At 38.9% G+C, this 25,255-nt stretch overlaps 1 protein-coding gene across 4 annotated transcripts in view; it reads left to right on the top strand.

Moving 5' to 3' along the window:
- TRAPPC11 (trafficking protein particle complex subunit 11) overlaps positions 1–24,908 on the top strand; it is a 40,185-nt gene extending 15,277 nt beyond the window's left edge. For 3 of the 4 annotated variants that reach the window (XM_033409198.2, XM_033409199.2, XM_033409197.2), the window contains 19 exons: positions 428–507; positions 606–684; positions 767–821; positions 1,170–1,315; positions 1,973–2,034; positions 2,102–2,258; positions 2,849–2,979; positions 6,366–6,521; positions 8,269–8,456; positions 8,560–8,708; positions 8,891–9,012; positions 9,533–9,652; positions 12,334–12,399; positions 12,509–12,665; positions 13,481–13,592; positions 17,196–17,287; positions 17,451–17,584; positions 19,232–19,399; positions 23,949–24,908. In XM_033409198.2, coding sequence (XP_033265089.1) covers positions 428–507; positions 606–684; positions 767–821; positions 1,170–1,315; positions 1,973–2,034; positions 2,102–2,258; positions 2,849–2,979; positions 6,366–6,521; positions 8,269–8,456; positions 8,560–8,708; positions 8,891–9,012; positions 9,533–9,652; positions 12,334–12,399; positions 12,509–12,665; positions 13,481–13,592; positions 17,196–17,287; positions 17,451–17,584; positions 19,232–19,399; positions 23,949–23,993 — 2,219 coding nt within the window. In that variant the 3' untranslated portion in view covers positions 23,994–24,908. The remainder of the gene's footprint in view (positions 1–427; positions 508–605; positions 685–766; positions 822–1,169; positions 1,316–1,972; positions 2,035–2,101; positions 2,259–2,848; positions 2,980–6,365; positions 6,522–8,268; positions 8,457–8,559; positions 8,709–8,890; positions 9,013–9,532; positions 9,653–12,333; positions 12,400–12,508; positions 12,666–13,480; positions 13,593–17,195; positions 17,288–17,450; positions 17,585–19,231; positions 19,400–23,948) is intronic. The other variant, XM_049704307.1, reaches the window with a different exon arrangement.
- The last annotated feature ends 347 nt before the right edge of the window (positions 24,909–25,255 follow it).

The raw sequence follows: 25,255 nt of genomic DNA, 5'->3' as shown, positions 1-25,255 counted from the left end.
TTTATGTTTGACATTTTAGAACATCATTACCTGAACCACCTTAAAAATGATTTCTCTATCTTTTTTGTTTTATACACACTTAATTTGAGCAATTTCTGTGGCCATTAAACTTTTTGTTAAGAAATTATTTACTTTAATCTACAGGAAATGTATTTTGTCTAGAAAATGATATTGGTATTACTTTTGAGGTGGTTGATTCCACTGGGCAAAAGAGTACAGAGCTCAGTAACTACCCTTCAGAACAGAGACCACAGAGAAGATTCCATGCTAATAAAGCTGTCTGCTAGAATCTTTAGAATTCTAGAATGTTTAAGAATCTTAAGTACATTGTATACGAAGGACTCAGGGAGTGTACCCGTCCAGTGTTCGTGTGAAGGATTTGTGTTAAATGAGCTATCTAAAATGGGTTGTGTCCTATCTTATACAGGTTTTGATCTTTCTGATCCTGAAAAAGAGAAGGTGGGGATTCTTGCCATTCAGCTGAAGGAGAGAAGTGTTGTTCACTCTGTAAGTCTTTTTTCCAGTATGAACTATTTTTTACAGTATTCCAGGAAAACATGAGATTATTTTTATTGGAATGTTTCACATTTTATCTTTTCTAACAGGAAATAATAATAACTCTTCTGAGCAATGCTGTTGCACAATTTAAGAAATATAAGTGTCCAAGAATGAAAAGTCATCTGAGTAGGTATCCATAACATGCCACAACTTTGTGCAACTTTGAGTAATTTTAAATTATGTTCATACAGTCTTTTTTCCTTTATAGTGGTTCAAATGGGAGAGGAATATTATTATGCAAAGGATTATACCAAAGCTTTGAAGTGAGTTCTGTTCACTATTTATTTTTACAAGTATTCTGATTCTCTTGCAACAGAATTAGCATGGAAATCTGTATTGAAGGATTTATTATTTCCATATTTATTCCTACTTCTATTAAACACCATTTCCGTGATATTTTTTCGAGTATTGTCTGCAGGTACAGTCATTATCAGAGTCTAAGGAAACCTCACATTTACCTAATGTGAAAATACCTGTTAAACTATTTCAGTAAGATTTTCTGAAGTTTATATAAAATGAGTAAAGCACTTTTATTTTAGTTTCTCCATGAACTATTCAAACCCTTCCTCGTGAAGCTGTCTTGGCCCGTCTGACATTTTGTCCTCTGTCAGGTTGCTCGATTATGTGATGTGTGATTATCGGAGTGAAGGATGGTGGACCCTGCTCACGTCTATACTGACCACAGCTCTGAAGTGTTCCTACCTCATGGCCCAACTGAAAGATTACATCACTTATTCCCTAGAACTCCTTGGAAGAGGTAACTCGATGTTCTTTCAGTAAAATTCTGAATCTTTACAATTACATAGCATCTTTAAGCTTCTTTAAATTGGAAGAATAATTCAGTATCAAATATCTGGTAGTACTGTTATCACATGCAAGTCACTTTGCGGAGTGAAGAGGTTTTATACTTTATTGGAACTTATTAGAGTTGAAGGTCTTATTGTAGTTGAGAAAAATCTGCCTTTTTAAAATATGACATAAAATAATTTTTCACATAGAGTTCAAACGCACATACATAAAGCATTGGGGCTGACTTTTAGGAAGCTGTGCTGTCAGTTTTCCAGAGTTGTGCTTAGCCATCTTAGAAGAGAGATTTATCGGGCTTCCCTGGTGGCGCGGTGGTTGACAGTCCGCCTGCCGATGGAGGGGACGCGGGTTCGTGCCCCGGTCCGGGAAGATCCCACGTGCCACGGAGCGGCTGGGCCCGTGAGCCATGGCCGCTGAGCCTGTGCGTCCGGAGCCTGTGCTCTGCAACGGGAGAGGCCACAGCAGTGAGAGGCCCGCGTACCGCAAAAAAAAAGAAAAAAAAAAAGAAGAGAGATTTATCTGCAGGGTTTTAATACCTGAAATGGGGGTAGTGGGCTTACTTGCCTGTCTTATAGTTCTAATTTTCTTCCTTCTTCCTTCCTATTAGCTTCAACTCTGAAAGATGACCAGAAATCTCGGATAGAGAAGAACCTCATAAACGTTTTAATGGTAGGCTGGAATTCTTTATATAACATCTGTATCTGGATGTGTGTATATTATAAAACTAGCTGAACAGATGTTTAACTCCATGTTGGCACAGAATGAAAGTCCTGCTCCTGAACCTGACTGTGACATATTAGCTGTGAAAACTGCTCAGAAGCTGTGGGCGGACCGAATTTCTCTGGCCGGCAGCAATCTTTTCACAATAGGCGTACAGGACTTTGTGCCATTTGGTGGGTAACCAACGTCTACAGTATTATTTTAGAGAAATCGTCCTTATTTTTACAAAATAAATAGACACAGAATAATGAAGTCAAAGAATTTTCCAAGTACGGTCACTTTGTAGATGAACTGTGTGGTTTTTTTTGTTTTTTTTTTTTAATTTTCTGCCCATCGACTTTAAAGATGGTCAAAATTTTAAATACTTAGTTGAGGTCTTAACGTTTACTCTGTTCGTTTGTAGTTCAGATGTTATTTGAAATGCATTTGGAAAGACAGTTATTTAAAAAGTTTATGCTTTATTGTCTAGGCAGGTATTTTGAAATAAGTTAAAAATAACAAAATGGTTCTTTTTTCTTTAAAATCCTGTGTCAGTTACATTTTAGGGGGAACCATGTTTTTAAAATTAGAGAGGTTTTGGAGCTAGAGTTTATTTAAATTTGGCTTGATTTATGTCTTTTGAAATGCTTCAGGTGCAGAAGTCAGTAAGAATATCCAGTGTAGCTGTTTTCTTTCTGAAGAGCAGATGTGGACCAGAGAATAATGTGTGTGTGTCTAGCGTGTCTGGTGGTGTCTGACTCGGCCCTTTTTGTTTTATTTCTAGTGCAATGCAAAGCCAAGTTCCACGCCCCAAGTTTTCATGTCGACGTTCCCGTGCAGTTCGATATTTATCTGAAGGCTGACTGCCCACATCCCATTAGGTTTTCTAAGCTCTGTGTCAGCTTTAATAATCAGGTAATGGCACCTTTTAAGGTGTTTTTACCATGTGTGTATCTTATTTTAGCTTATTAAATGAGGTAAAATGTGCTTAGTGAATTTTAGGTCTTAATGGTTTCATATTAACAAATGTATTTTGATAGAGTCTATTTAAGAATAATTGTATTTATAGTTCTCAACTTCTGTATCCACAATTCAAGTTTTATACTTTTCTATTCTAATTTTTGTTTTCACTCCCTGCTTAGGAAACCTGAGAACTTTGTCTACACATAGACAAAAAGTTTTGTAACATGTATCTTGAATTTCAAATAAGATATATTCAGAATGAATATAATTTTCAAAACCATTTGTTTTATTCTAACATTGGTATTAGCTTTATATTATAAAACTGTTATATGTTTGATGTTAAAGCAATGAAAGTGGAATAGATGGATATAAAGTAGAAAGTAAATGTGTGTTCCTCCAATTCCATTCCTTAGGGGGCGTCACAATTAACTTCGTGAATAGTCTAGACATCTTATGTGCACGCATATATAAGCAACTTTTTTCTCCAGAATTGGGATCGTACTATATTTCCTACATTTGAACATTTTTATAGTGTGATGTAGTCAAGTGCTTGATTACATTCTGTTTCAGTTATAAGCTCACTTCTAATTTTCTGGTCACACAGAAAGTGTACTGAGCTGTAACCAGCAAGCATTTATTGAGAGTTACAATATTCTTAGCATCATGGTGAACCTGAAAAAGTTTAGCATATATCAACCCCACTAAAATATAAGCGTTTTGGGAGCAAGGCCAGGACTGGCTCACAGATGGCCTAAATGTGTGTGTAGCCTAGAAATACTGTTATGGCAGGCATGCTGGAGAAAAGAGGAAGTTTCAAAATTGAAGATGCAATTAAGATAGGTTTAAAAAGATGAGAGGGAAAGGATGTGTTTGGCAATGAGGAAACGCTGAATGGAAACAGGAGTGAATGTTCTGTGTTTTTGGGCAAGTGAAGACAGCAGCCTCACGAGAGCAGAGGGATCATAGGTGGGGTGAGTGGGAGTCAGGCTGCGTGGCTTAGAGGAACCTGGAGAGTTAAGCAGAGTCAGTCTGGGAAGTATCAATAGAAGCCTTTTAAGATTGATTTATTCATTCATCTATTCGTTACCTGTTTATTTATTGAATGGTGGTAAAGAAAGAATGTTATCGGTTTAAATAGGTTTTTTTTGACTCATAAGAACTGAGCAATGTCCCTGTAATAGAATTCGTAAAATGAACCTGGGTCACTTGAAGATTAGTATGTTTTATTCAACTTCAAACCATTACCCAAGGATTCCAATTATTTTGAGAATTTTAAATCAAGAACATGAAATTTATGTTTAAGAAACTTTATTCCAGTAGCAAAATAGAGGGAAAGAAATGATATTTTAGAAACCAGAGGCTCTTTGTATGAACCCAGGTACAAAAGTATGAGGATTTGGATTAGGATTTTAGTGATGGGAATGGAGATAAAGGAATAAGAGTCATTTAAAAATAGGTAAGTTTGGATTGCTGAGTGTATACAGAGGATACAGAATGGGAATAGGATGGATAAAGGATGGGCTATTTGGTTTTTGCAGGCCCAAAACAGTTTGTTTATTTTTCCAGCTTTATTGAGATATGGCATATAAAATTGTGTAAGTTTAAAGTGTACATGATGATTTGATACACATATTTTGCAAAATGATTACCATAGTAAGGTTAGTTAACACATGCATCACCTGACATAATCACCTTTTTGTTGTTGTCTTTGTGAGAACATTTAGGATCTACTCTTTTAGCAACGTGCAAGTAAATAATACAGTAATTATAGTCCCCATGCCATACATTAGATCCCCAAGACTTATTTGTCTGATAACTGGAAGTTTATACCCTTTGACCGACATCTTCCCATTTCTGCCAACGCCAAGCCTATGGCAATCCTCATTCTACTCTCTGTTTCTATGAGTTCCGTTTCTATAAGTTGTAGATTCCACATATAAGTAAGATCATACAGTATTAGGACAGGAGCTTTGTATGTGCTGTTTCTTATGCTTGGATTGGTCTTCCCTCCTCTTTTATTTGCTTAGTTCCTCCTCATGTTTTATCCCCTTAAAAGCCTCACTTCCTCAGGGACACCTCGCCTGACCTACATGACTGATTGACCTAGCCAGGCTCACATAACCCTTCATAGTACTTGTCACAGCTGTGGTTTCACTCTTGTCATGTGATTATTTGGTAAATTGCTTGTTTTTCTTACTAGAATGTAAGCTCCAAGAGGACAGACATTTTTTTTTTCACTCACTGTGAAATATTCTAAATCTGGAATTTAGAGGGTCAAGGAAGGCACTCTCATTTTCCTTTCACATCATAGCCTACTATTGCATTTCTTTTCCTTCCTTCTTTTTCCCTTTTAGCAACACAGACCACATCTGTAATTAAACTAATAAAAATATTAAAATAAAATATAAAACAATTTGTTTTTAAAGTTGTATTCTGAATATATGTTATTTGAAATGCAGGATGCAAATCACAAAGAAAAAAGTAGCGGGTACGAGGCTTCATAAGCCTGGAATAGAAATGAAAATTAGAAGGAAGGTATAAAACTTAACTGTATTAAATCTTCTGTGAAGATAATTCACCTGCTGGGATAGAAGATGGCTCTTGGAAAGTTCTCAGTATTTATTGAAAGGATGAGAATGGTGATCCCTTAGATATGTATATGAAAGATGTCTCTGTTTATTCATCTGTAAGGAGTGTGCTTTTCTGGGAAGGTAGCTTGAAGTGTTAGTGGAATTATCCCTGAGACAATTGTGGATATAAGCTTTTAGTTAAGGAATAGGTCAGAATTAGAAGTTTTTATGTGGGAGATATTAGCACAGAGGTGCCGAATACGTAGACATGGATAGACTTTGCAGTGAAGTAAACATAAAGAGAAAAGCAAAACCAAAAGCTAAGGACTGAAACTTTTGGAACCTCTGAATTAGGGGAACAAGAGGGAAAAAAGACCTTTGAGGGAAAAGCAGGAGAGTGAGAAACAGGAGCTATTATAGTGTCACAGAAGCCAGGTAAAAAGGAAGCTCTTTAAGAAAAGATGATAGACAGTAGCATCCGACGCAAAACAAAAAGTCTTTGTTTCTGTCTCCAGGAAAGGGATGGCTAAATAAATGTTTTCAGAGGTCAGCTTCTGTGTGAACCGTCTTTATCTTGTGGCAGCAGTGAGTGGTTAACTGCTACCATCTGGCATAAAAATACTTTTTCTTTTATTAATAGAAAATTCATAATGCTTCAGTATCAGTGCAGTTAACCTTAACAAGCTCCAAGTAATTCGGTGTTTAGTGTTAGCAAAACATATGACATTTGAGTTCATAAACCATGACCCTTGCTCACCTCTTTTTCAGGAATACAACCAGTTCTGTGTAATCGAAGAAGCATCCAAAGCGAGTGACGTTTTAGAAAATTTGACTCAGGGAAAGATGTGCTTAGTTCCTGGTGAAACAAGGAAGTTTTTATTTAAATTTGTGGCAAAAACTGAAGATGTGGGAAAGAAAATTGAGGTTAGTTATGAAATGTGTTTAAAAAATATTTTAAGTGATGAAATAATGTGTATGTCAGAAAAAATTATAATAAAAATAATACAGAAGTTTATTAAGTAAAAAATGAAAATCTTCCACTTGGACTTCCCAAGGGAACCCATTCATTATGGTTTTTTGGTAGGTTTCCCCTCAGTGAGAATATGTTTTTTTGTTTTTTTGTTTTTTTTTCTTGCGGTACACGGGCCTCTTACTGTTGTGGCCTCTCCCGTTGCGGAGCACAGGCTCTGGACACGCAGGCTCAGCGGCCATGGCTCACGGGCCCATCTGCTCCGCGGCATGTGGGATCTTCCCAGACCGGGGCACGAACCTGTGTCCTCTGCATCGGCAGGCGGACTCTCAACCACTGCACCACCAGGGAAGCCCAGTGAGAATATGTTATACGTAATATTCAGTAGTTGGCTTTTTTCACTTGATAGTGATATATTAGACATCATTTCCTGTTAGTACATGAGACCAACCTCATTTTTAATGGCTGCATAATCAGCTAAGGAATTTTAAACTGTATATATATATATATATATATATATAGTAATTATATTTAATAATTATAATGTAGTAATTATATTTTGTAAAATATGACATAATTCACACTAAAGAGCTATATCATTTTGACCTTTAAACATTGCTGATTGCATATTTTTAAAGAAAAAATGAAGATATATACTTCAAAGGATTCATTTAATGTAGATAATTAAAATGGCTTTCAGAAATACGTGATGGAAGTCATATTTTTATTGAGCATAAACTCTGAGCCAAGCTACGTGGGTTTCAATGCCAGCTTTCTGGCTCACCTGCTTGTGGCCCTGGGCCACTTGACCTCTTTGCGTCTCCATTTCTTCATCTGTAAAGTGGGGATAGTAACATTACCTACTTCTCAGTGTTTCATGAGAATTAAATCAGTTAGTTAACGTAAATCTCCTGGGATAGTGACTAGGACGAGGTGAGCACTCATGAAGTGCTGCTCTCCCATGGCTGGAACGGGAATGGTCGGCTAACGTGAACTAGAGACCATTTCCAAGACAGAAACTTAAGGCTGTACCCCTATGTTCTCATAACAATTTCTGTGAATCTGTTGATTTTATTATTTACCAATATCCAGAGTTTTTGCTTATTCATTAAAAAAAAAACTCTGCATGATTTTGGCTAAATCCCTCGTGACATGTTTTAATTTTTTACAAGGTACCTAAGGAAGCCTACCAGGTGTAAATCATAATTAATAATACTATTTTGAGTATATTTGTTAAGGGATTTAGTGGAAAGGACATTTATTCAGTTAATAAAGAATTTCATTGCTAATACTGTTGATGTCGTCGGGAAGAATACGTGTGGCCACTAGGAGTTAGCTTGTGAGTATGTTAATGGTTAGCAGAACATTCATTGATTTCACTCAGCAGCCACTACTGCAGTGTCTGCTCCTTCAGCCACCACGCCGAGCACTGGGATAGCAGCACCTCACCGTCGTGTCCGAGCTGGGGAGTCAGCTCATTATCCTTGTTTAAAGGTGAAGAGGTTGAAACTCCACACACGGCTAGCCAGTGTCACAGCTGAGAAGGGTCTGGGATTGGACTCCCACAGCAGGTGTTCCAACCTGTGTCACGTCGTGGGTCCGAGGAACGCCACAGCCCAGCAGCCCACGCTGTAATTTGTTGGGAGGGGATGGTGACGAACTGGTATGAGATGGCGTTTCTGACAGACCTCCTCCTTCTAGATCACATCCTTGGATCTGGTTCTGGGCAGCGAGGCAGGAAGATGCGTGGTCTTGAATTGGCAGGGGGGAGGAGGAGATGCCGCTTCCACCCAGGAAGCCTTACAGGCCGCCCGTTCTTTCAAAAGAAGGCCCAGGCTCCCCGACAGCGAGCTTCACTGGGACAGCATAGTGATCCAGGCGAGCACCATGTGAGTCAGCCTGGTGGGCAGATGGGAGAAGGTCACCTCACTTCTTTTGAATACTTTGTTTCTTTTAAAAAATCAGTGACTTAGCTAACATTTTTTCCCAAAGGATCATTTCCAGAGTTCCAAACATTTCTGTCCATCTGCGACATGACCCTCCTGCCCTGACTAACGAAATGTACTGTTTGGTTGTGACTGTGCAATCCCACGAGAAGACCTGCATCAGAGACGTGAAGCTCACTGCTGGTTTAAAACCCGGTAAACTTGCCTTTTTAAAATTTGAGCCGTGTTGCTCCAACATAAAATAAACATCAGTGATATCAACTTCAGGAAGTTGGTTTAAAAAATGGTTATGATCTAGTGCTCTCTATGCAGTATTAATTGTCAAGATAGCGATTGAATTTCCTGTATTTTTAAAACGCCAACATTCATACTTTTAGGACAGGATGCCAATTTAACTCAGAAAACTCATGTGACTCTTCATGGAACAGAACCGTGTGATGAGTCCTACCCGGCTCTACTCACTGACATACCTGTTGGAGACCTACATCCCGGGGAGCAGGTGAACTTGGCCAACTGTGATTGGAGAGGAAATCGGTTAGGCTGTAGTGTTAAATATGTAGTGAGTTTTAGTTTTAGAGCATTTTAACAGCATATCCCGAGACTAAAAAAGTGATTCAACTAATGCACGTTTTATTCACATTTCACATATTTAATGTGTAAAATGTCTTCAGTTTTCATACAAGGGATTTTAGAACAAACGATGCTAATGTGGAGAATTCATTGCCTGATAAAATAACTAAATAACACAAAATTTGTAGCTTAGTTAAATAACCTTTCGGTCAACTTTTATTTCCAAGCCAAACACAAAGAATTCTTGGGAAATTGAGAATGGTAATAAAAAAAAGATGGAGTAGTAATGATCCCACTCATGCTGCGACAGGAACAGCTATAAAAAGTGTTCAAGAATTTAGCCAGTTGGTACAGTAAACTCTGAAAGGTGGGAGCATTATCCTAGAATATATATCAGGAGGCAATCTCTGTAATAGTAATTAAACTAAAATACTTTTATTTTGTTGCAGCTGGAAAAAATGTTATATGTTCGCTGTGGAACAGTGGGCTCAAGAATGTTTCTTGTGTATGTTTCTTACCTGATCAATACAACTATTGAAGAAAAAGAAATTGTTTGCAAGTGTCACAAGGTATTTATTTCATAGCTACTTCGAGAAATACCATATTTGGAGTGTTTCCTATTTTGTATTATCTTAGTTAACCTGTAAAATAAACAGCATAGGTGCTTACAGTCCATTACAAGTTTTAATGAAACATCTGTTGATTTTTTTTATCATTTATGTTTATTGTAAATGATGGGATGATATGGTATTCATTGCTCAAACATTAGAAAATTGGCCTATATGGTTTTTTTGTACAGAGAACCAAAAGCTTTAAGATCTCATGCAAAAAAGTCTTGAGACTCTAAACCTATCTGCTTCTTTATAAAATCACACATTAGATAAAATCTGTAAGTTGGCTAATATGAAGAAGATCTTGTGGGAGGGAGGTCTCCCTTTGTGGAATATTTCTTCTGTTAGTAAAAAAGATTCTTTTGAACATCACTTTTTGGTGAGTGCACATTGGTGAGGAAGAAATAAGAAAGCTATCGGGTCCAACAACTCCGGGGCAGCTGCTATTAACTCCTTGATGAATTTCTTATCGGTCTTTTTTGTTTCAAGAGATTGCAGGGGGACGTGTTTTTATATAGACTTAACCACATTGTATATAATGCTTGTATCCCCTTTTATTAATGGAAAATGATGATATTTGGTATCTTCTTAGTCCTGGCAGCCTTTTCTTAGGAATGGGGTCCTCAGTCCAGCAGAGGAGAAGCCCTAGGAATTTGGGGGTTTGTAGTTTGGTCACTGCACAGGGCTGGGTCGCAGGCTGTTTTATACGTCACTGGGAAACAAAACCATCCTAAGAGAGTTCAGGAGGATTCCCCAAGTGGCAGGGAGGAAGGCATATAATACACTGTCAAAAATTTCACCAGCCTGATATAATTAAAAGACCCTACTGGTGAACTAGGAGATAAGGGTGCCAGTCTCAGCACTGCCTCCTAAATCCTGAACCCAGGTCAGCCAGGTAACTCCTTTCGACCTCCATCTCCTCATCTAGAAAATAAGAACGTTAAAGTTCTGTGCACATTTAAAGTCCTAAGCCTTGGATGTTGTTTCTACTTCTGATAATGAAGCTGATGGTAGACTTGGAATGTACTTTGAAATAACCGTTTGCTACCTCGGAACTATCCTGAACTCGAGCGAAACCAGTGTGCTGCTACATCTTTAAGCAGTGTTCTCAAGACATGAGATCATCGAGGTACATGCCACTTTTTTAGAGAAGAATGTATTTATTCTTCTATCAGCCAGTACATTACCAAGATGTGCTTGTAAGGGACGCTAATTCTGAGGAATAGAAATAGATATTACACAAGAAAAGAATTAATTGGTCAAATATGTTTGGAAAATACTGGGTTAAAGGGTGTTAAACCGGTATTTTTACTTCAGGACTTAGCACAGCATTTAAATTTGCTAGTGTGTATTGTGAAGCTTCGCAAAAGGCTGTAATGATTATTTTTCAAAATTATTTTACCCAGGAGGGGGAAGGGTGAGCTGGGACAAAGTGAGAGAGTGGCATGGACATATATACACTACCAAATGTAAAATAGATGGCTAGTGGGAAGCAGCCGCATAGCACAGGGAGATCAGCTCGGTGCTTGGTGACCACCTAGAGGGGTGGGATAGCTTGATAATAATTGAGAGAGGAAATAATTTGAAGCATATAATAATAATAAAAATGATGTTGGCATTTCACTGAGTGTTTTGTGTGCATTATCTCATTTAATTATCACAACAACCTTGGGAGGACTGAGACTTAAAGAGACCATATACCCTTCCCAAGGTCACATCACTGTGTCCAAGGTCTACATGGCTAGTAAGTACGTATCCAGCCAGGAATAAAGTCCAGATCCGTTTGGCCTTACAGCCGGAGTCTTAACCCAACGTGGTCTTTTTTAAAGGTTTCTCACCAACAGTGTGGGTTGTTTTTTAAAAAGATGTAGTAAGCCCACTGTTCGTTCTCTGTTGGGTTTTTTTTAACATCTTTATTGGAGTGTAGTTGCTTACAATGGTGTGTTAGTTTCTGCTTTATAAGCCCACTGGTTTTTGAACAGCCCTGTGCAGAGGAGATGGAGCAGGATGGTTGAGTCCAGGCTCCAGGGTCAGATTTGGTTCAGTTTCTGCCTTTGTCACCTACTAGCTGTGTGACCACTTCATCTTAAAATGGCAGTGATACTGGTGTCTGTTTCCTTGAGTTACTGTGAGCATTTCCTAATATGTGTGCAGTGATTATAATGCTATGTCATATTACATTATTATTATTATTATTATCATTGTTTTAGTTGTCTTGAGTCAAGGTGAGGTGAAGGACTTAGACAAAAAGAAGACCCGGATTCTAGGCTTTGCACCACTAGTTTTGTGGCTTAAGGCCAATCACTTAACCTTCCTTAACTTCTGGTTCTTCTTCTGTAAAATGGTGACAGTGCCTACCCTGCCCACTGTTGCTAGATCCTGAGATAGATAATGTATGAGAAAGCACTTTGCAGTGTGAACTGTTACAAAACCACAGATAATTAGAACTATTAGTCTGCTCTCTGCATAGATTCTTACAAATACTACCTAAGGGAAAGATCCTAGCTTCTTAATTTTTAAATTGGAATTATTTATTGATCAGTAATCGATTGTGTTTTGTATGCCTTCTGTTTTTAAAACTTCATTTGTTGTTAAGATTTAGAAAAGCCATTGATTGTGCCCTTTACATTTCCTTGCAGGATGAAACTGTAACAATAGAAACCGTCTTTCCATTTGACGTTGCAGTTAAATTTGTTTCTACAAAGGTACGTTCCTGTGAAGCATACTGGAAATCATTGAGGTTGTAGAAATTAACAGAAAAGAGAAAATGGATTAACTTACTTCCTGACAGACCTTTGTCTCCATCCGTGACAGTTTGAGCACCTGGAAAGGGTTTATGCCGACATCCCCTTCCTGCTGATGACGGACCTGTTGAGTGCCTCTCCCTGGGCCCTCACCATTGTCTCCAGTGAGCTGCAGCTTGCTCCTTCCATGACACCCGTGGACCAGCTGGAGTCCCAGGTGGACAACGGTGAGAATGTGGACCATCCCCCTTAACTAGCAGGAGACAGTAGTGTGTGTGCGTGTGTAGGCTGGTGGTGTAAGAGTTAGCTTTTTGCTAAGGAAGGGAATTTGAGACTTACACTCACAAAAAGCAGGTACACTTAGAATTAAGTTAGAATTAGCATCATTTACAATTTGCTTGAGTATACCTTATTTTTTTAAAAATCAGATTCTTGATACTGTAAGAAAGTGACTGAAAAATGTAATTGAAGATAAAGTGTTTTTTCATATTTGGAGTTTTTATAGATTGTTTTTTATAATTTTTAATTGATGTTTACTGTTGTTTATAATTTGAAATGGGAAAAGATGTTTACCAAAGAAACTTTGGAAAATACAGAAAAGCAGACGATAAGTTTTCTAAATTATCCAACTGAAAACAGTTTATAGAGGCGATATTACCTTTCTGGTTCAGGGTACTTTGGGCTTTTGTATATTTCTCGAGCTGTTAGAGAGAATAAAAATTAGTTTGAATGTTAACCCAAGCAAACTTGTGCTCAACTAGGTTATAAGGGCAGATATTGTGAGGGGAAAAAATCATGATGCATTCTTAAGACCAAATATAAGTGAGCCATTTTATTTGCTCTGTTTAAGTGAGTCATTTCATTTGCTCTGTTTACCTGTCTCCTTGAAAAAGTCATTTAACATCTCTAAGCCTTAGTTTCCAAGTCTCTACAAATAATGTATAATTGATAAAGTATTCTTTTTTGTTGTATTTCTTGGATGTAAAGCTCTCTTTTTATAGATGAAATCACTACATGAGGATTATGAGTCTCTTTCTTGTAGTTGTCTTACGGACTGCAGAGAGTGCCAGTGAATGCTTTTGTCTTCGTTGCCCATCTGTTGGAAATGTTGAAGGTGGAGTAGCAACTGGGCATTATATTATCTCCTGGAAGAGGTAAAATTGTATCAGCCCTACCTTTTCTTCATTATTTGTGTTATTCTAATGCCTTTATTATGTGTCATTGTCATTTATTTATTTATTCATTTATTTATTTTTAATAAATTTATTTATTTATGTTTAGTTTTGGCTGCGTTGGGTCTTCGTTGCTGCACATGGGCTTTCTCTAGTTGCGGCAAGCAGGGGCTACTCTTCGTTGTGGTGCACGGGTTTCTCATCGCGGTGGCTTCTCTTGTTGTGGAGCACGGGCTCTAGGCACGCTGGCTTCAGTAGTTGCGGCACGTGCGGTCAGTAGTTGTGGCTCGCGGGCTCTAGAGCACAGGCTCAGTAGTTGTGGCACACGGGCTTAGTTGCTGTGAGGCATGTGGGACATTCCCAGATCAGGGCTCGAACCCGTGTCCCCTGCATTGGCAGGTGGATTCCTAACCACTGCGCCACCAGGGAAGTCCTTCTCATTGTCATTTAATAGTTGAGAGCTTCTGTCAGCCTGGAGAACAAACTAGAAGTCACATGCTGTCATTGACCTTCTGTCAAAAACACAAAGATTTAAAAGGATAAACTTTCGTTTGTGTTTGTTACAATTTGTGAACTATTATGCAATTTTAGCCAAATTAATTCTGATGATAGAACCAACCATTAAAAACATTAGGAGAAACTGCCCTTATTTACAGTGAATAGGATTGTTCGCATAGAAAACCCAAGGGGATCAACAAGTTATTGGAATTATAAAGAGTCTCAGCAAGGTTGCTGGATATAACATCAACATACAAAAATCAGCTGAATTTCTATATATCAGTAATAAACGTCTAGGGAAAATATTTTTTAAATAGGTGTCATTTACATAACAACAAAATGGTAAGATACACAGGAATACATCTAGTAGAAGATGTCACCTTTATGGAGAAAATTATAAAAATTTAAAGCATTAAAGGAAGACCTAAATAAATGGGAGAGATACAAAATAATCTCTGATAGGGTTTGGATAAGATTTAATATTGTAAATTGTTCTATAGATTCAATGCAGTGTCCTTCAGGATCCCAACAGCTTGTTTTGTTTTGTTTTTGTTTTTGTGGAACTTGACACTCTTGATTCTAAAATTTGTATGGAAAGGCAAAGAGGCAGTAATAGTCAAAATATTCCAGAAGAAGTACAACTAGGCAAGGGTACTTGCTCTTCCAGATTCTAAGACTTATTGTAAGTAGTCATCACTATGGTATTGGCTCTGGGAGATATAAATAAACCAATGGAACAGAAGAGAGAGTCTAGACATAGTTCCACAGATCCACACATGGAAGTTACATTTCACAGAGGTAGCATTATAGATCAGTAGGGGAAGGAGGAACTGCTTTATAATTGGTGGTAAAGAGTTGGATATTGACTTGGGAAAAAAATGGGATATCTGCTGTACCACTGTATACTGTATATAAAAATTCCAGGTTTATTAAAGTTTAATAGTAAAAAGCAAAACTTTATTACTTTTAGTAAAAAAATAAGAGAATCATTTTATGACTTTGGCATAGGAAAGAATTTCTTTAAATAAGACCCTAAAAGTACAAGCCACTAAAATGGATAAATTTGATTTCTCAAAATTGTTTCTCAGTTCATTAGAAAACAGCATGAAGAAAGTGAAAATACAAACTGGGGGAAGCTATTTGCAACATCTAAAACTGACAAAGGATTCGAATTCAGATCAAGAACTTCTTCAGATCATAAGAAAAACACAAGTCTCTTAACTGAGAGTTGAGAAAAATACTTGAGTAGGCAGTACAGTGATCAGAAGAAGCTGGATGGCCAGTAAACATAGGGGGAGAGAAGGTCAGCCTTATAAGTTTATCTGAGATTCAGCTGTACTCCCACTACTTTGAAAAAATAAAAAGGTTAAACAGTGCAAAATTTGTCAAGAGGAGGAGTATAAATTAGAACAATTGCTCTGGAAATATATTTGGCAGTACCAGGTAAATCTGATGGCTATACCCTGCAGTCAGTCCTAGAAAAGATTCAAAAACATACACAAAGGGGACATGTCTGAGAATGTTCATAGCGGCACTACTTATGATAGTTAAAAGTTAGAAAATAAATGTCCACCAACAGGAAATTGGATAAATTGTGGCACATTCGTACAGTGGAATATTATATAGCAGTGAAAATGAGGGAACCAGAGCTACACCTATCAGCCTATTAATACTAAATGAAACAAAGCAACTGCAGAATATGAACAAATTGCATATATATAGTATTAGAAAACACGTAAAACATGTTTCTTAGGGCTATACGTATAATTTGGAAAAGCATAAAGAAACACATAGGAATGATAGAAGCCAAATTCAGGCTAGTAGTTACTTCTAGAGTGGAGGTTGGGGGGATGCAAGTGGGAAGGGGTACACAGGAAGATTCAGCTATGTTCTTATGTTCTCTTAGGCCAGGAGGTAGATGCATGGTATTTCATGTGTTATTTTCTTGGCATGGCTCAATTATCTTATAAGTCTTGAAACAGTAATTAAGATAATAAAAATGAGAAAGGAAAAATAGGTAATTTTATTTTTAAAAAATTGACTTGTCTTTCTTCCCCCCCCCCTTGAATTTACCATATTGATGTTTAGTTTAATTCACATGTTTATAGGAATTAAAACAGCATTTTGAAGGTGCTGCTTAATTACTCTGCTGTGTTACTATAAAGACATGTATTTCTTGGGGCTTCCCTGGTGGTGCAGTGGTTGAGAGTCCGCCTGCCGATGCAGGGGACACGGGTTCGTGCCCCGGTCCGGGAGGATCCCACATGCCGCGGAGCGGCTGGGCCCGTGAGCCATGGCCGCTGAGCCTGCGCGTCCGGAGCCTGTGCTCCGCAACGGGAGAGGCCACAACAGTGAGAGGCCCGCGTACCGCAAAAAAAAAAAAAAAAAAAAAAAAAGACATGTATTTCTCAATGGTGAGAGGTTGGGTGCTTTTGCCCGTCAGTGGTTTGCACTACTGTAATAGTGTCACAGCGGTTCCACCTCTACGTACATGCTCAGCAGTCAGATAGATGCCAGGAGTTCCCACCCTGACTGTACTACAGGGAAAAATATCTGACAGTCTCATAATGTAACTCACTTTATCTCAGGAATATTGGAATGCCACTGTGTCTACTGATAGTAAAATGTTTTTAGTCTTCAGTTTCTCCTGTGTGCCCACAGTGCAGTTTCAGCAGGGCATGTCCAGTGGTCTGGTGCTCGTCTGGAGATGGTCCTTGGTGTGAGAAGGTGTTTGTGTCATAATGTAAAGCACCGCACTGCTGCTGACATTGAGAACACTTTGCTGCCAAAACACTATGTTACGTGGCGTGCTCGTGTGCCGTTGACTTACATTCTGACGCAACTCCTTACTTCATCACTGGGACCAAACAGCAGCCTTGAGTTACAGCATTTGTTAATCGGAAATCCTCAAAACAAAAATGGGATTGTAAAAGCTCTTCACAAAACTCCTTCCATTAATAAACTTTTAGAAAAGGAATAATTTATATTTCCTTCGTAATTAGTTGGTGAATATACGTGTTCCCTGGTTTTGATTTATTAACTTCTCGCGTGAAATGTGGATTTAAAAGGTACCTTTTTCTGCTGTAGGACTTCAGCCATGGACGACATCCCTGTCATCAGCACTGTCATCACTCTGCCACACGTGATTGTAGAAAATATCCCTCTCCATGTGAACGCAGGTAACGGCACTCACATTTTATTTGATCAAAAAAATCCAGGAAGAATATTTACTTTATTGAGAGGCCCACGTACCACAAAAAAAAAAAAAAAAAAGAACCCATAAATGGTGAGCTTTTTTTTTTTTTTTTTAAACCAAGAGTAATGTGTCATCTTTCTCTGCAGATCTGCCATCATTCGGGCGTGTTAGAGAGTCGTTACCAGTCAAGTATCACCTCCAGAATAAGACTGACTTAGTTCAAGATGTGGAGATTTCTGTGGAGCCCAGTGATGCCTTCATGTTCTCAGGTCTTAAACAGGTACAGGTCATATCTCTTTGGGTTGTTTATGAAGACACAAAAGTATGGCCAGGAAGTGGAAAGCTGTACATTTTGTGTACAAATGAATTGATAAGGCTGACTGTGGTCCCTGTTGTTTTGATAGTGGGGAATCTTCAGTCACTTTTGAAGGTTAATTACAGCTTGCTATAGAACTGAGTTAAATGGGCAACCCTTTTTGCTTTGAGATCACACATATAGGTTCTTTCTCCATATAAAACAGGAGTTCACAAATTCTTGGACTACAATAGAATTCCTGAAAATTTAAAAATATCCCTTTTATTACTAATGAGTTTGTGTGTGTGTGTGTCTTTTAATTTGAGGCCTTGAGGCATGACCACACAGATCAAAGCTTAATTCCCTTCTGAACTATCAGTACAGTTTTTAAGGGATTTTGATCTTGCATAGAATTTACTTATCTTTGTTTCGTGTAGGCACGATTTTGTATCTATACATAAAAGTAAGTGATTAAGATGTTTTGATTCATCTATTCAAATCAGGGGTAGAAAAGTTCATCAGATTTTTGAGTGGGACGTACACTCTCAGGCAAAACCATGTTGCAGTGAGAATACTGTCCTCCTCTTCAAAGTGGCCACAGAGGGGAGCTCCCTGGTGGCCTAGTGGTTAGGATTCTGGGCTTTCTGCCAGGGCCTGGGCTCAATCCCTGGTCAGGGAACTGAGGTCCTGCAAGCTGTGCAGTGTGGCCAAAACAAAAACAAAAACAAAAACAAAACAAAAAAGAGTGGCAACAGGGACACACCTCAGTGGTCAGTAAGATAAGGATGTAATTAGAGCACAAACTTGTCTTAACACCTAGTAGCATCCGCCCTGACTCACCAGCCATGCCATGGCTGGGCATGTCCTTAGTGCTGTGTTTGCAGTTAAATGAAAGTAGAATTACACATGAAGTATACTGTAAATCTGTACAGTAATTTAAATTTATAGTGTATACCAAATATAATATTAGCTGTAATATGTTGGTTACACACACATGTATTATCTCTGACGCAACATGCACCTATATGTACTCACTTGCAAATGAGTAAGCTTTTCTTGATTGTTTTGATCTCTTTCACATATTGACTTAAAAATAATTAGATAATGTAAGATACCAAAAACCTTACCTGTTGGTGTTCTTTCCTAAAGTACAAACATCTTTTCTTCCCCTGAAGTTACTCACCTTACCTCAAAGGTAGAGTCCCTAACACAAAACACAGGAAACAATCTGTTTGTCTCATGTTGACATAATGTTTACAAAGATGCTTTTCCGCACGTTATCCCATAGCGCCCTGTGCCGTGCCTATAAAGCCTGCCTGGTCTAAGGCACAGGAAATACTGATCCACACTGTGGTCCCATTGTTAAGCAGGTACAGGTTGCCTTTTAGATGTTGGTAGAAACTGAGAAATCATGCACATGTTTTTGTTACGTTTGTTAACTGCATGATCCTGACCTCATTAATTCGCTGTATATTTTGGTATCTGTCTGGAAGAAGGGATAGGAGAGCGTGTGAATATTTCACCAGAAAGATTTAGGTGTCCTATCATTTGCTAGTAATGTATGGGTAACGTCGTATAGATATATTTGATATCTATATTTGATCATCTTTCTCTATAACTTTTGTGATTTAGATTCGATTACGTATCCTCCCTGGCACCGAACAGGAAATGTTATATAATTTCTACCCTCTGATGGCCGGGTATCAGCAGCTACCGTCTCTCAACATCAACTTGCTCAGGTTCCCCAACTTCACAAATCAACTGCTCAGGCGTTTTATACCCACCAGGATTTTTGTAAAGGTGAGGCTTAGACATTTTCTGCTTTTTAAATTCACTGTCTTGAAAACAAACAAAAGAAGATGTCTTTTCATGTAAACTTCACTAAGTATTTGGAGACTAGCAGGATAGGACTTTGACTGTTACTGTATAAATTTGGCAATATTGCTATTCATTTCTGTAAAGTTATTATTTTATAGATTTTTTTTAGATTTCTATTTTATAGATATTTCTAGATGTAATTTCAAAGATTTTTATTCCCTTGGGTAAAGGTTTATCTTCCTGGCATCCTTAAACATGGTTTTTCTTTGGCGTTTAGTAAAGTGTATTTCTATTTTTGTTTTTCTTTTTTAAATTTCTTTATTTTAATTTTTTGTTTACTTTTTAAAAGTATGTTTTAAAATTGTAGTTAATTTGTAACTATTTTTTAATCAAAATGGATTAACTTTCTGAATACAGTCCCTGAACTTCTCTGATTCTAACTGTGTAATACTACTGGATTTGGGTCTTTTCTGAAAGCGACCACCAGTCAGAAGCTATACTCTGGTTTAATATTTTGATTTTTTAACAGTGATACGATTTCCAGGTTCCTTCAGTACAGGACCCTGTAGGATTGTCATCGCTTTGCCTCAGGTTAAGCCACTCTTGATGCCTAAATGAAGGCTGTTTCTCCAGATAGTTCTGGTTTCCCTTGGTAACCAGAGATACATGAACATATGTGAATCCTGTGTGTTCTCTTTTTTTATTGTTGTTGTTGTTGTGTTTTTTTAAAAATAATTGATAGAGGATCACACTGTTTTTTGTTTTGTTTTGCTTTGTTTTTTTATTTTTGGCTGCACTGGGTCTTCGCCGCTGTGTGCGGGCTTTCTCTAGTTGTGGCCAGTGGGGGCTACTCTTTGTTGCAGTGCGCGGGCTTCTCATTGCGGTGGCTTCTCTTGTTGTGGAGCATGGGCTCTAGGAGTGTGGGCTTCAGTAGTGTGGCATGCGGGCTCAGTAGTTGTGGCTCGCTGGCTCTAGAGCGCAGACTCAGTAGTTGTGGCTCGCTGGCTCTAGAGCGCAGGCTCAGTAGCTGTGGCGCACGGGCTTAGTTGCTCACCGCACGTGGGATCTTCCCAGACCAGGGCTCGAACCCGTGTCCCCTGCATTGGCAGGTGGGTTCTTAACCACTGTGCCACCAGGGAAGTCCCTTGTATGTTCTCTTTTTAAGTTTATACCCCCTTTTTGGATGACAAGTTACAATTTCCGTTTTTGTATCTGTCAGGCTTTGGGGAAGCCTTGTTTATATAATCTGGGATTTGGTAAATTGTAAGTTAGCCTGTGTTCATGTATGTGTCATAATCATCCCACCTGTTACCTTTCTAGACTTACACAGTTTTGTTATGTTTTTCTTTTGCATCTGCAAAACAAATCATTTTTATTAACCCTCTAAGCTTCTATTCTATACCAAACTTTTATTTTTTTATTTTTATATTTTTAACATCTTTATTGGAGTATAATTATTTTACAATGGTGTGTTAGTTTCTGCTTTACAACAAAGTGAATCAGCTATACATATACATATATCCACATATCCCCTCCCTCTTGCGTCTCCCTCCCACCCTCCCTATCCCACCCCTCTAGGTGGACACAGAGCACCGAGCTGATCTCCCTGTGCTATGCGGCTGCTTCCCACTAGCTATCTGTTTTACATTTGGTAGTGTATATAAGTCCATGCCGCTCTCTCACTTCGTCCCAGCTTACCCTTCCCCCTCCCCATGTCCTCAAGTCCATTCTCTACGTCTGCGTCTTTATTCCTGTCGTGCCCCTAGGTTCTTCAGAACCTTTTTTTTTTTAGATTCCATATATATGTGTTAGCATACGGTATTTGTTTTTCTCTTTCTGACTTACTTCACTCTGTATGACAGTCTCTAGGTCCATCCACCTCACTACAAATAACTCAATTTCGTTTCTGTTTATGGCTGAGTAATAGTCCATTGTATATATGTGCCACATCTTTATCCATTCATCTGTCGATGGACACTTAGGTTGTTTCCATGTCCTGGCTATTGTAAACAGAGCTGCAATGAACATTGTGGCACATGACTCTTTTTGAATGATGGTTTTCACAGGGTATATGCCCAGTAGTGGGATTGCTGGGTCGTATGGTAGCTCTATTTTTAGTTTTTTAAGGAACCTCCATACTGTTCTCCATAGTGGCTGTATCAATTTACATTCCCACCAAGAGTGCAAAAGGGTTCCCTTTTATACCATACTTTTAAATTATCATTTTTTAAATCTCATAATTTTGGATCTCCTGTGTTTAAACAGTGGCCTTTTTGTTTTTTTAAGACTTTATTTTTTTTAGAGCAGTTTCAGGTTCACAGCAAAATTGAGAGGGAGGTACAGAGATTTCCCATATACCGCCCGCCTGCACACAGCAGTGGCTTTTTTTAACATTTCCACCTCATCACACTCTAAAGCCATTTCCCTTGCTGTTCCTCACTGTCATGTCTGAGGTTACCCTGCAGGGGAGAAGTCATGACTGGGTTGGGGAGTGGCGGTGGGATGGGTGGTCTCTGATGTCCTTTTAGCTGTTTGACCCTCCAAAGTTTGCTCTTCCTAAACTCAGAAGTATGGCTTTCATCAGCCTGAAAGTATGTATCGATGTACAGACCTGATCGTATTCTAGCCGAACAAACAGAGCTTGTTTGAGATGTGAGAGTTGGTCATGTTGAGGAACCAGCATTTTGTTCCCATCAGTTAATCTCTTTCATTCCTTTCCCTGAAGTGCTCAGAACACCCAAACTAATCCCAGATAAATCTAGTTCCGTCTTCTGATTTTCTTTCACAGTAAACCTCTTCTGGGTGGTGGTGTTTTAAGTCCATAAGGAAAGGTTCCAGAAAAGTAAACATTCATAAGTTTTAACCTAATCAGCACACCCTTTTCTAACTGCCATGATCTCTTCTCTAAATTTAAGAACCATCTTCTAGTAACTTGACTGCTGCTAAAATCATTGACTGCATTATTCAGAGCCAGCTCCTTTATCATCTGGGAAAACTCAATAATTAAAATTGTTTTACCTGTCACACTAAGGGCAGTGAATGAGGATTACCCTTTTTCCACTTCATGAACAATCACTGACTAAAATTTTACATCCCGTCATACCTTTATTAACCTTTAGACCTGTGCTATTCCAGTATGGTAGCCACGAGCACATGTGCCTATTGAGATTCAAATTAATTAAAACTTAATTTAAAGCTTAGTTACCAGTTGCACTAGCCGTGTCGCAAGCGCTCAGTAGGCGTGCAGCTAGCAGCACTGATGTGGAGCATTTCCTCTTCACAGAGAGTCTTGTTGGACAGTGCCGCCTAGAGCAAGCTTGGATCCATATTTTTCTTCCTTCGCAAAATAGATTTGTTTTCTTATTGCATGATAAGAAAACAGATTTATTGTTCTCTGTCCCTGTTTGTAAAGCTGTGTTTGTTAAGGATTTGACCTGGTGGAGCCATTTATTCTGTTTCTACAGCTAAACGTCCTCCATGAGTCCTGCAAATTACATGAAGTATGAAAGACCAGCGACCTGTTCTTTCGTTCATCCCATTCAGATGCCTGTTGACTCACACACACACGCACACATGCGTACATACATACATACGTACATAAAGCTGCCCAGCAACAGATCAGAGCGGGGGCGCCCCCTTCGCTGCTCCAGGGAACCCACAGGAATCAGCTGCTTGAAACACAGCAGTGGGCTGTGGTGCTGAGGTTGCAGTGCTAATCTAGTTCATGTCCCAGACACCGTCTCTCATGCTTTTCCCACAGAGGTCTGCTAACGTACAGCAGTAAAGTAGTCACTTGCAAGAATTTCATTCTTTTAGCTACTCGATGACTCTCTGGGGTGTTGCTGACCTGTCAGAAATTTTACACCTAAAAACAGTCATGATACCTTTTAATCACTCTCAGTTTTTCTTCTTCTGATGTGATGTTTTAAATTTTTTCAATCACTGAACTTCGAGAAAGGGAAATTTTGTTTTTATCTGCTGCTTCAATCCTTGCAATCTTTGTTGTTAATACCCTAGAGTTCATTGTGAATCACTTTTTCTCAAACAGGAGACTGGGAAACCTTGAATCCCAAAGAGCTTGCTGTCAGCTCAGGTTTGTGGCCGGCTTAAAGCTCGGAACACAGGCCGAGCAAGGGAGAGAGGATAGAGCGTTACCGCTTGAGCAGGAATGGTGGCCAGGTTCCCTTTCAGGCGCGGTGCATTGATAGATTGGTGGTAGCTGCCAGAACACCGGGTTAAGAGAAAAGTAGTGACGAGGTAGATTCCGCGGGTGGGTGTGATCGGCTGGTGATGTCTGCCACTGGGCACAGAGGGAGTGTGGCAGCACGGAGGCTGTGCCGTCACCATCCCCGGCTCACGTGAAGAAAGAGGGTGGGGGGGAAAGGAGGAAAGCAACACATTTTGTTTGGGTACTTGCACACGTCTATTCTGTTTTCGTGAAACAGTTCCAAGAACTTCAAAATCTCTTCAATTAATAGCGCTACTGTTGCCATTATCATTTTGTAAACCCGTTTTGTTTTCCACTCGGCAGCCCCAGGGCAGACTCATGGACGATGCCTCCATTGCTGCCACGTGATGTTCAGGACGGGCCTCGGCTGTTCTTACGGAGACGCTGGACAGAAGTGTATACGTTTTCCATGGTGAACTGTAGCTTGATCGTGGTACAAGTTAATCTTTGCTGTTTGTTAATGGATGTTATAGCAACTCTTCAGAGGAACTCATGCTTAAAATATTAGGAAAATCTATCCTCTCTTACAGTTTTCACTAATAAATATTTGAAATCTGTCAGTGTGACGTGAAAGGATGTCAGTCCTTTGTTACTGTTGAAAGTCATTTTATGGGTAGTAACGTCTTTTCAAAGTAAGGGATTTGCACATGCAGTGGCCGAGGAAAGATAAGCATCTGAAATATGACTGGACAAGGGGAACACGCGCCAGTGTCTGCCCCAGGAAAGTTCTGAATCCCTGAGTGTCTCTTTCAGAGTTGGCTAAACCACAGGTAAATCCATCCTCGTGAATCTAGTCTGTGCTCAGGATACATCCACAGGAACCGGAAAGCAGGCACGTGACTGATTAGAACTTCCAGAAAGTTTTAATCAGAGCAATTTAAGATGTCTAAAAAATATCTTTGCTTACCATCAAAACGTGTCAAATAGGTTCAGCTTGCAGCCGAAAGGCGGATCATTTATGAAGCAGGTTTGTATTTATAAGTATGTTAACAAGATTCTGATTCTAAGCATAATTCCCTAAACTAAAAGTTTTTGAGAAAGGTGCAAGGTCTAAATAAGAGATTTTAGTTATGTTGTGCGATTTGAAAAGAACTATTTAAAACTTCTGAAAATTCATGTAAATAAAAATCATATTGTGAAAATCCTCTTTGTTAAAATATCTTAATTTAAAACTACCCCATTTCCCAGAGATTTTTATTGTTTAAAAGTGTAGGAGTTTCAAAAAGGAGAAGAATAATGTGAATAAATGTGTTCTCTTTCAGACATGCTTGTCTGTATCTTTTATTTCTTTTGCGCTTGTTTGATTTCAGCTTCGAGGAGCAGCTTTTACTAAGAACACGGTTGCAGAGGGATGGTGGGGCGCGTAGGACTGGAAATAGAGCCGCCTTCTAGAGCCGGCGCGACGCATCTGCGGGGACACTGGGGCGGTGACGGGCTGGGAGGACGTGAATTCCCTGTTATCACAGCTTTACAGGTGGAGGCCACAGGAGTTTGTCGGATTGTCTAGGGCCAAATCCCAGCCCCGGTGACTGTTCATGTTGCCCTTTGTTTGTCTCTGTTCTTACCTGTAAGATGTGGATGATGATAATACTATCCCATAGACTTGGTAT

Source organism: Orcinus orca, chromosome 21, assembly GCF_937001465.1.
Source record: "Orcinus orca chromosome 21, mOrcOrc1.1, whole genome shotgun sequence".
NCBI lineage: Eukaryota > Metazoa > Chordata > Mammalia > Artiodactyla > Delphinidae > Orcinus > Orcinus orca.
This window is presented reverse-complemented; position numbering and strand designations above follow the sequence as displayed.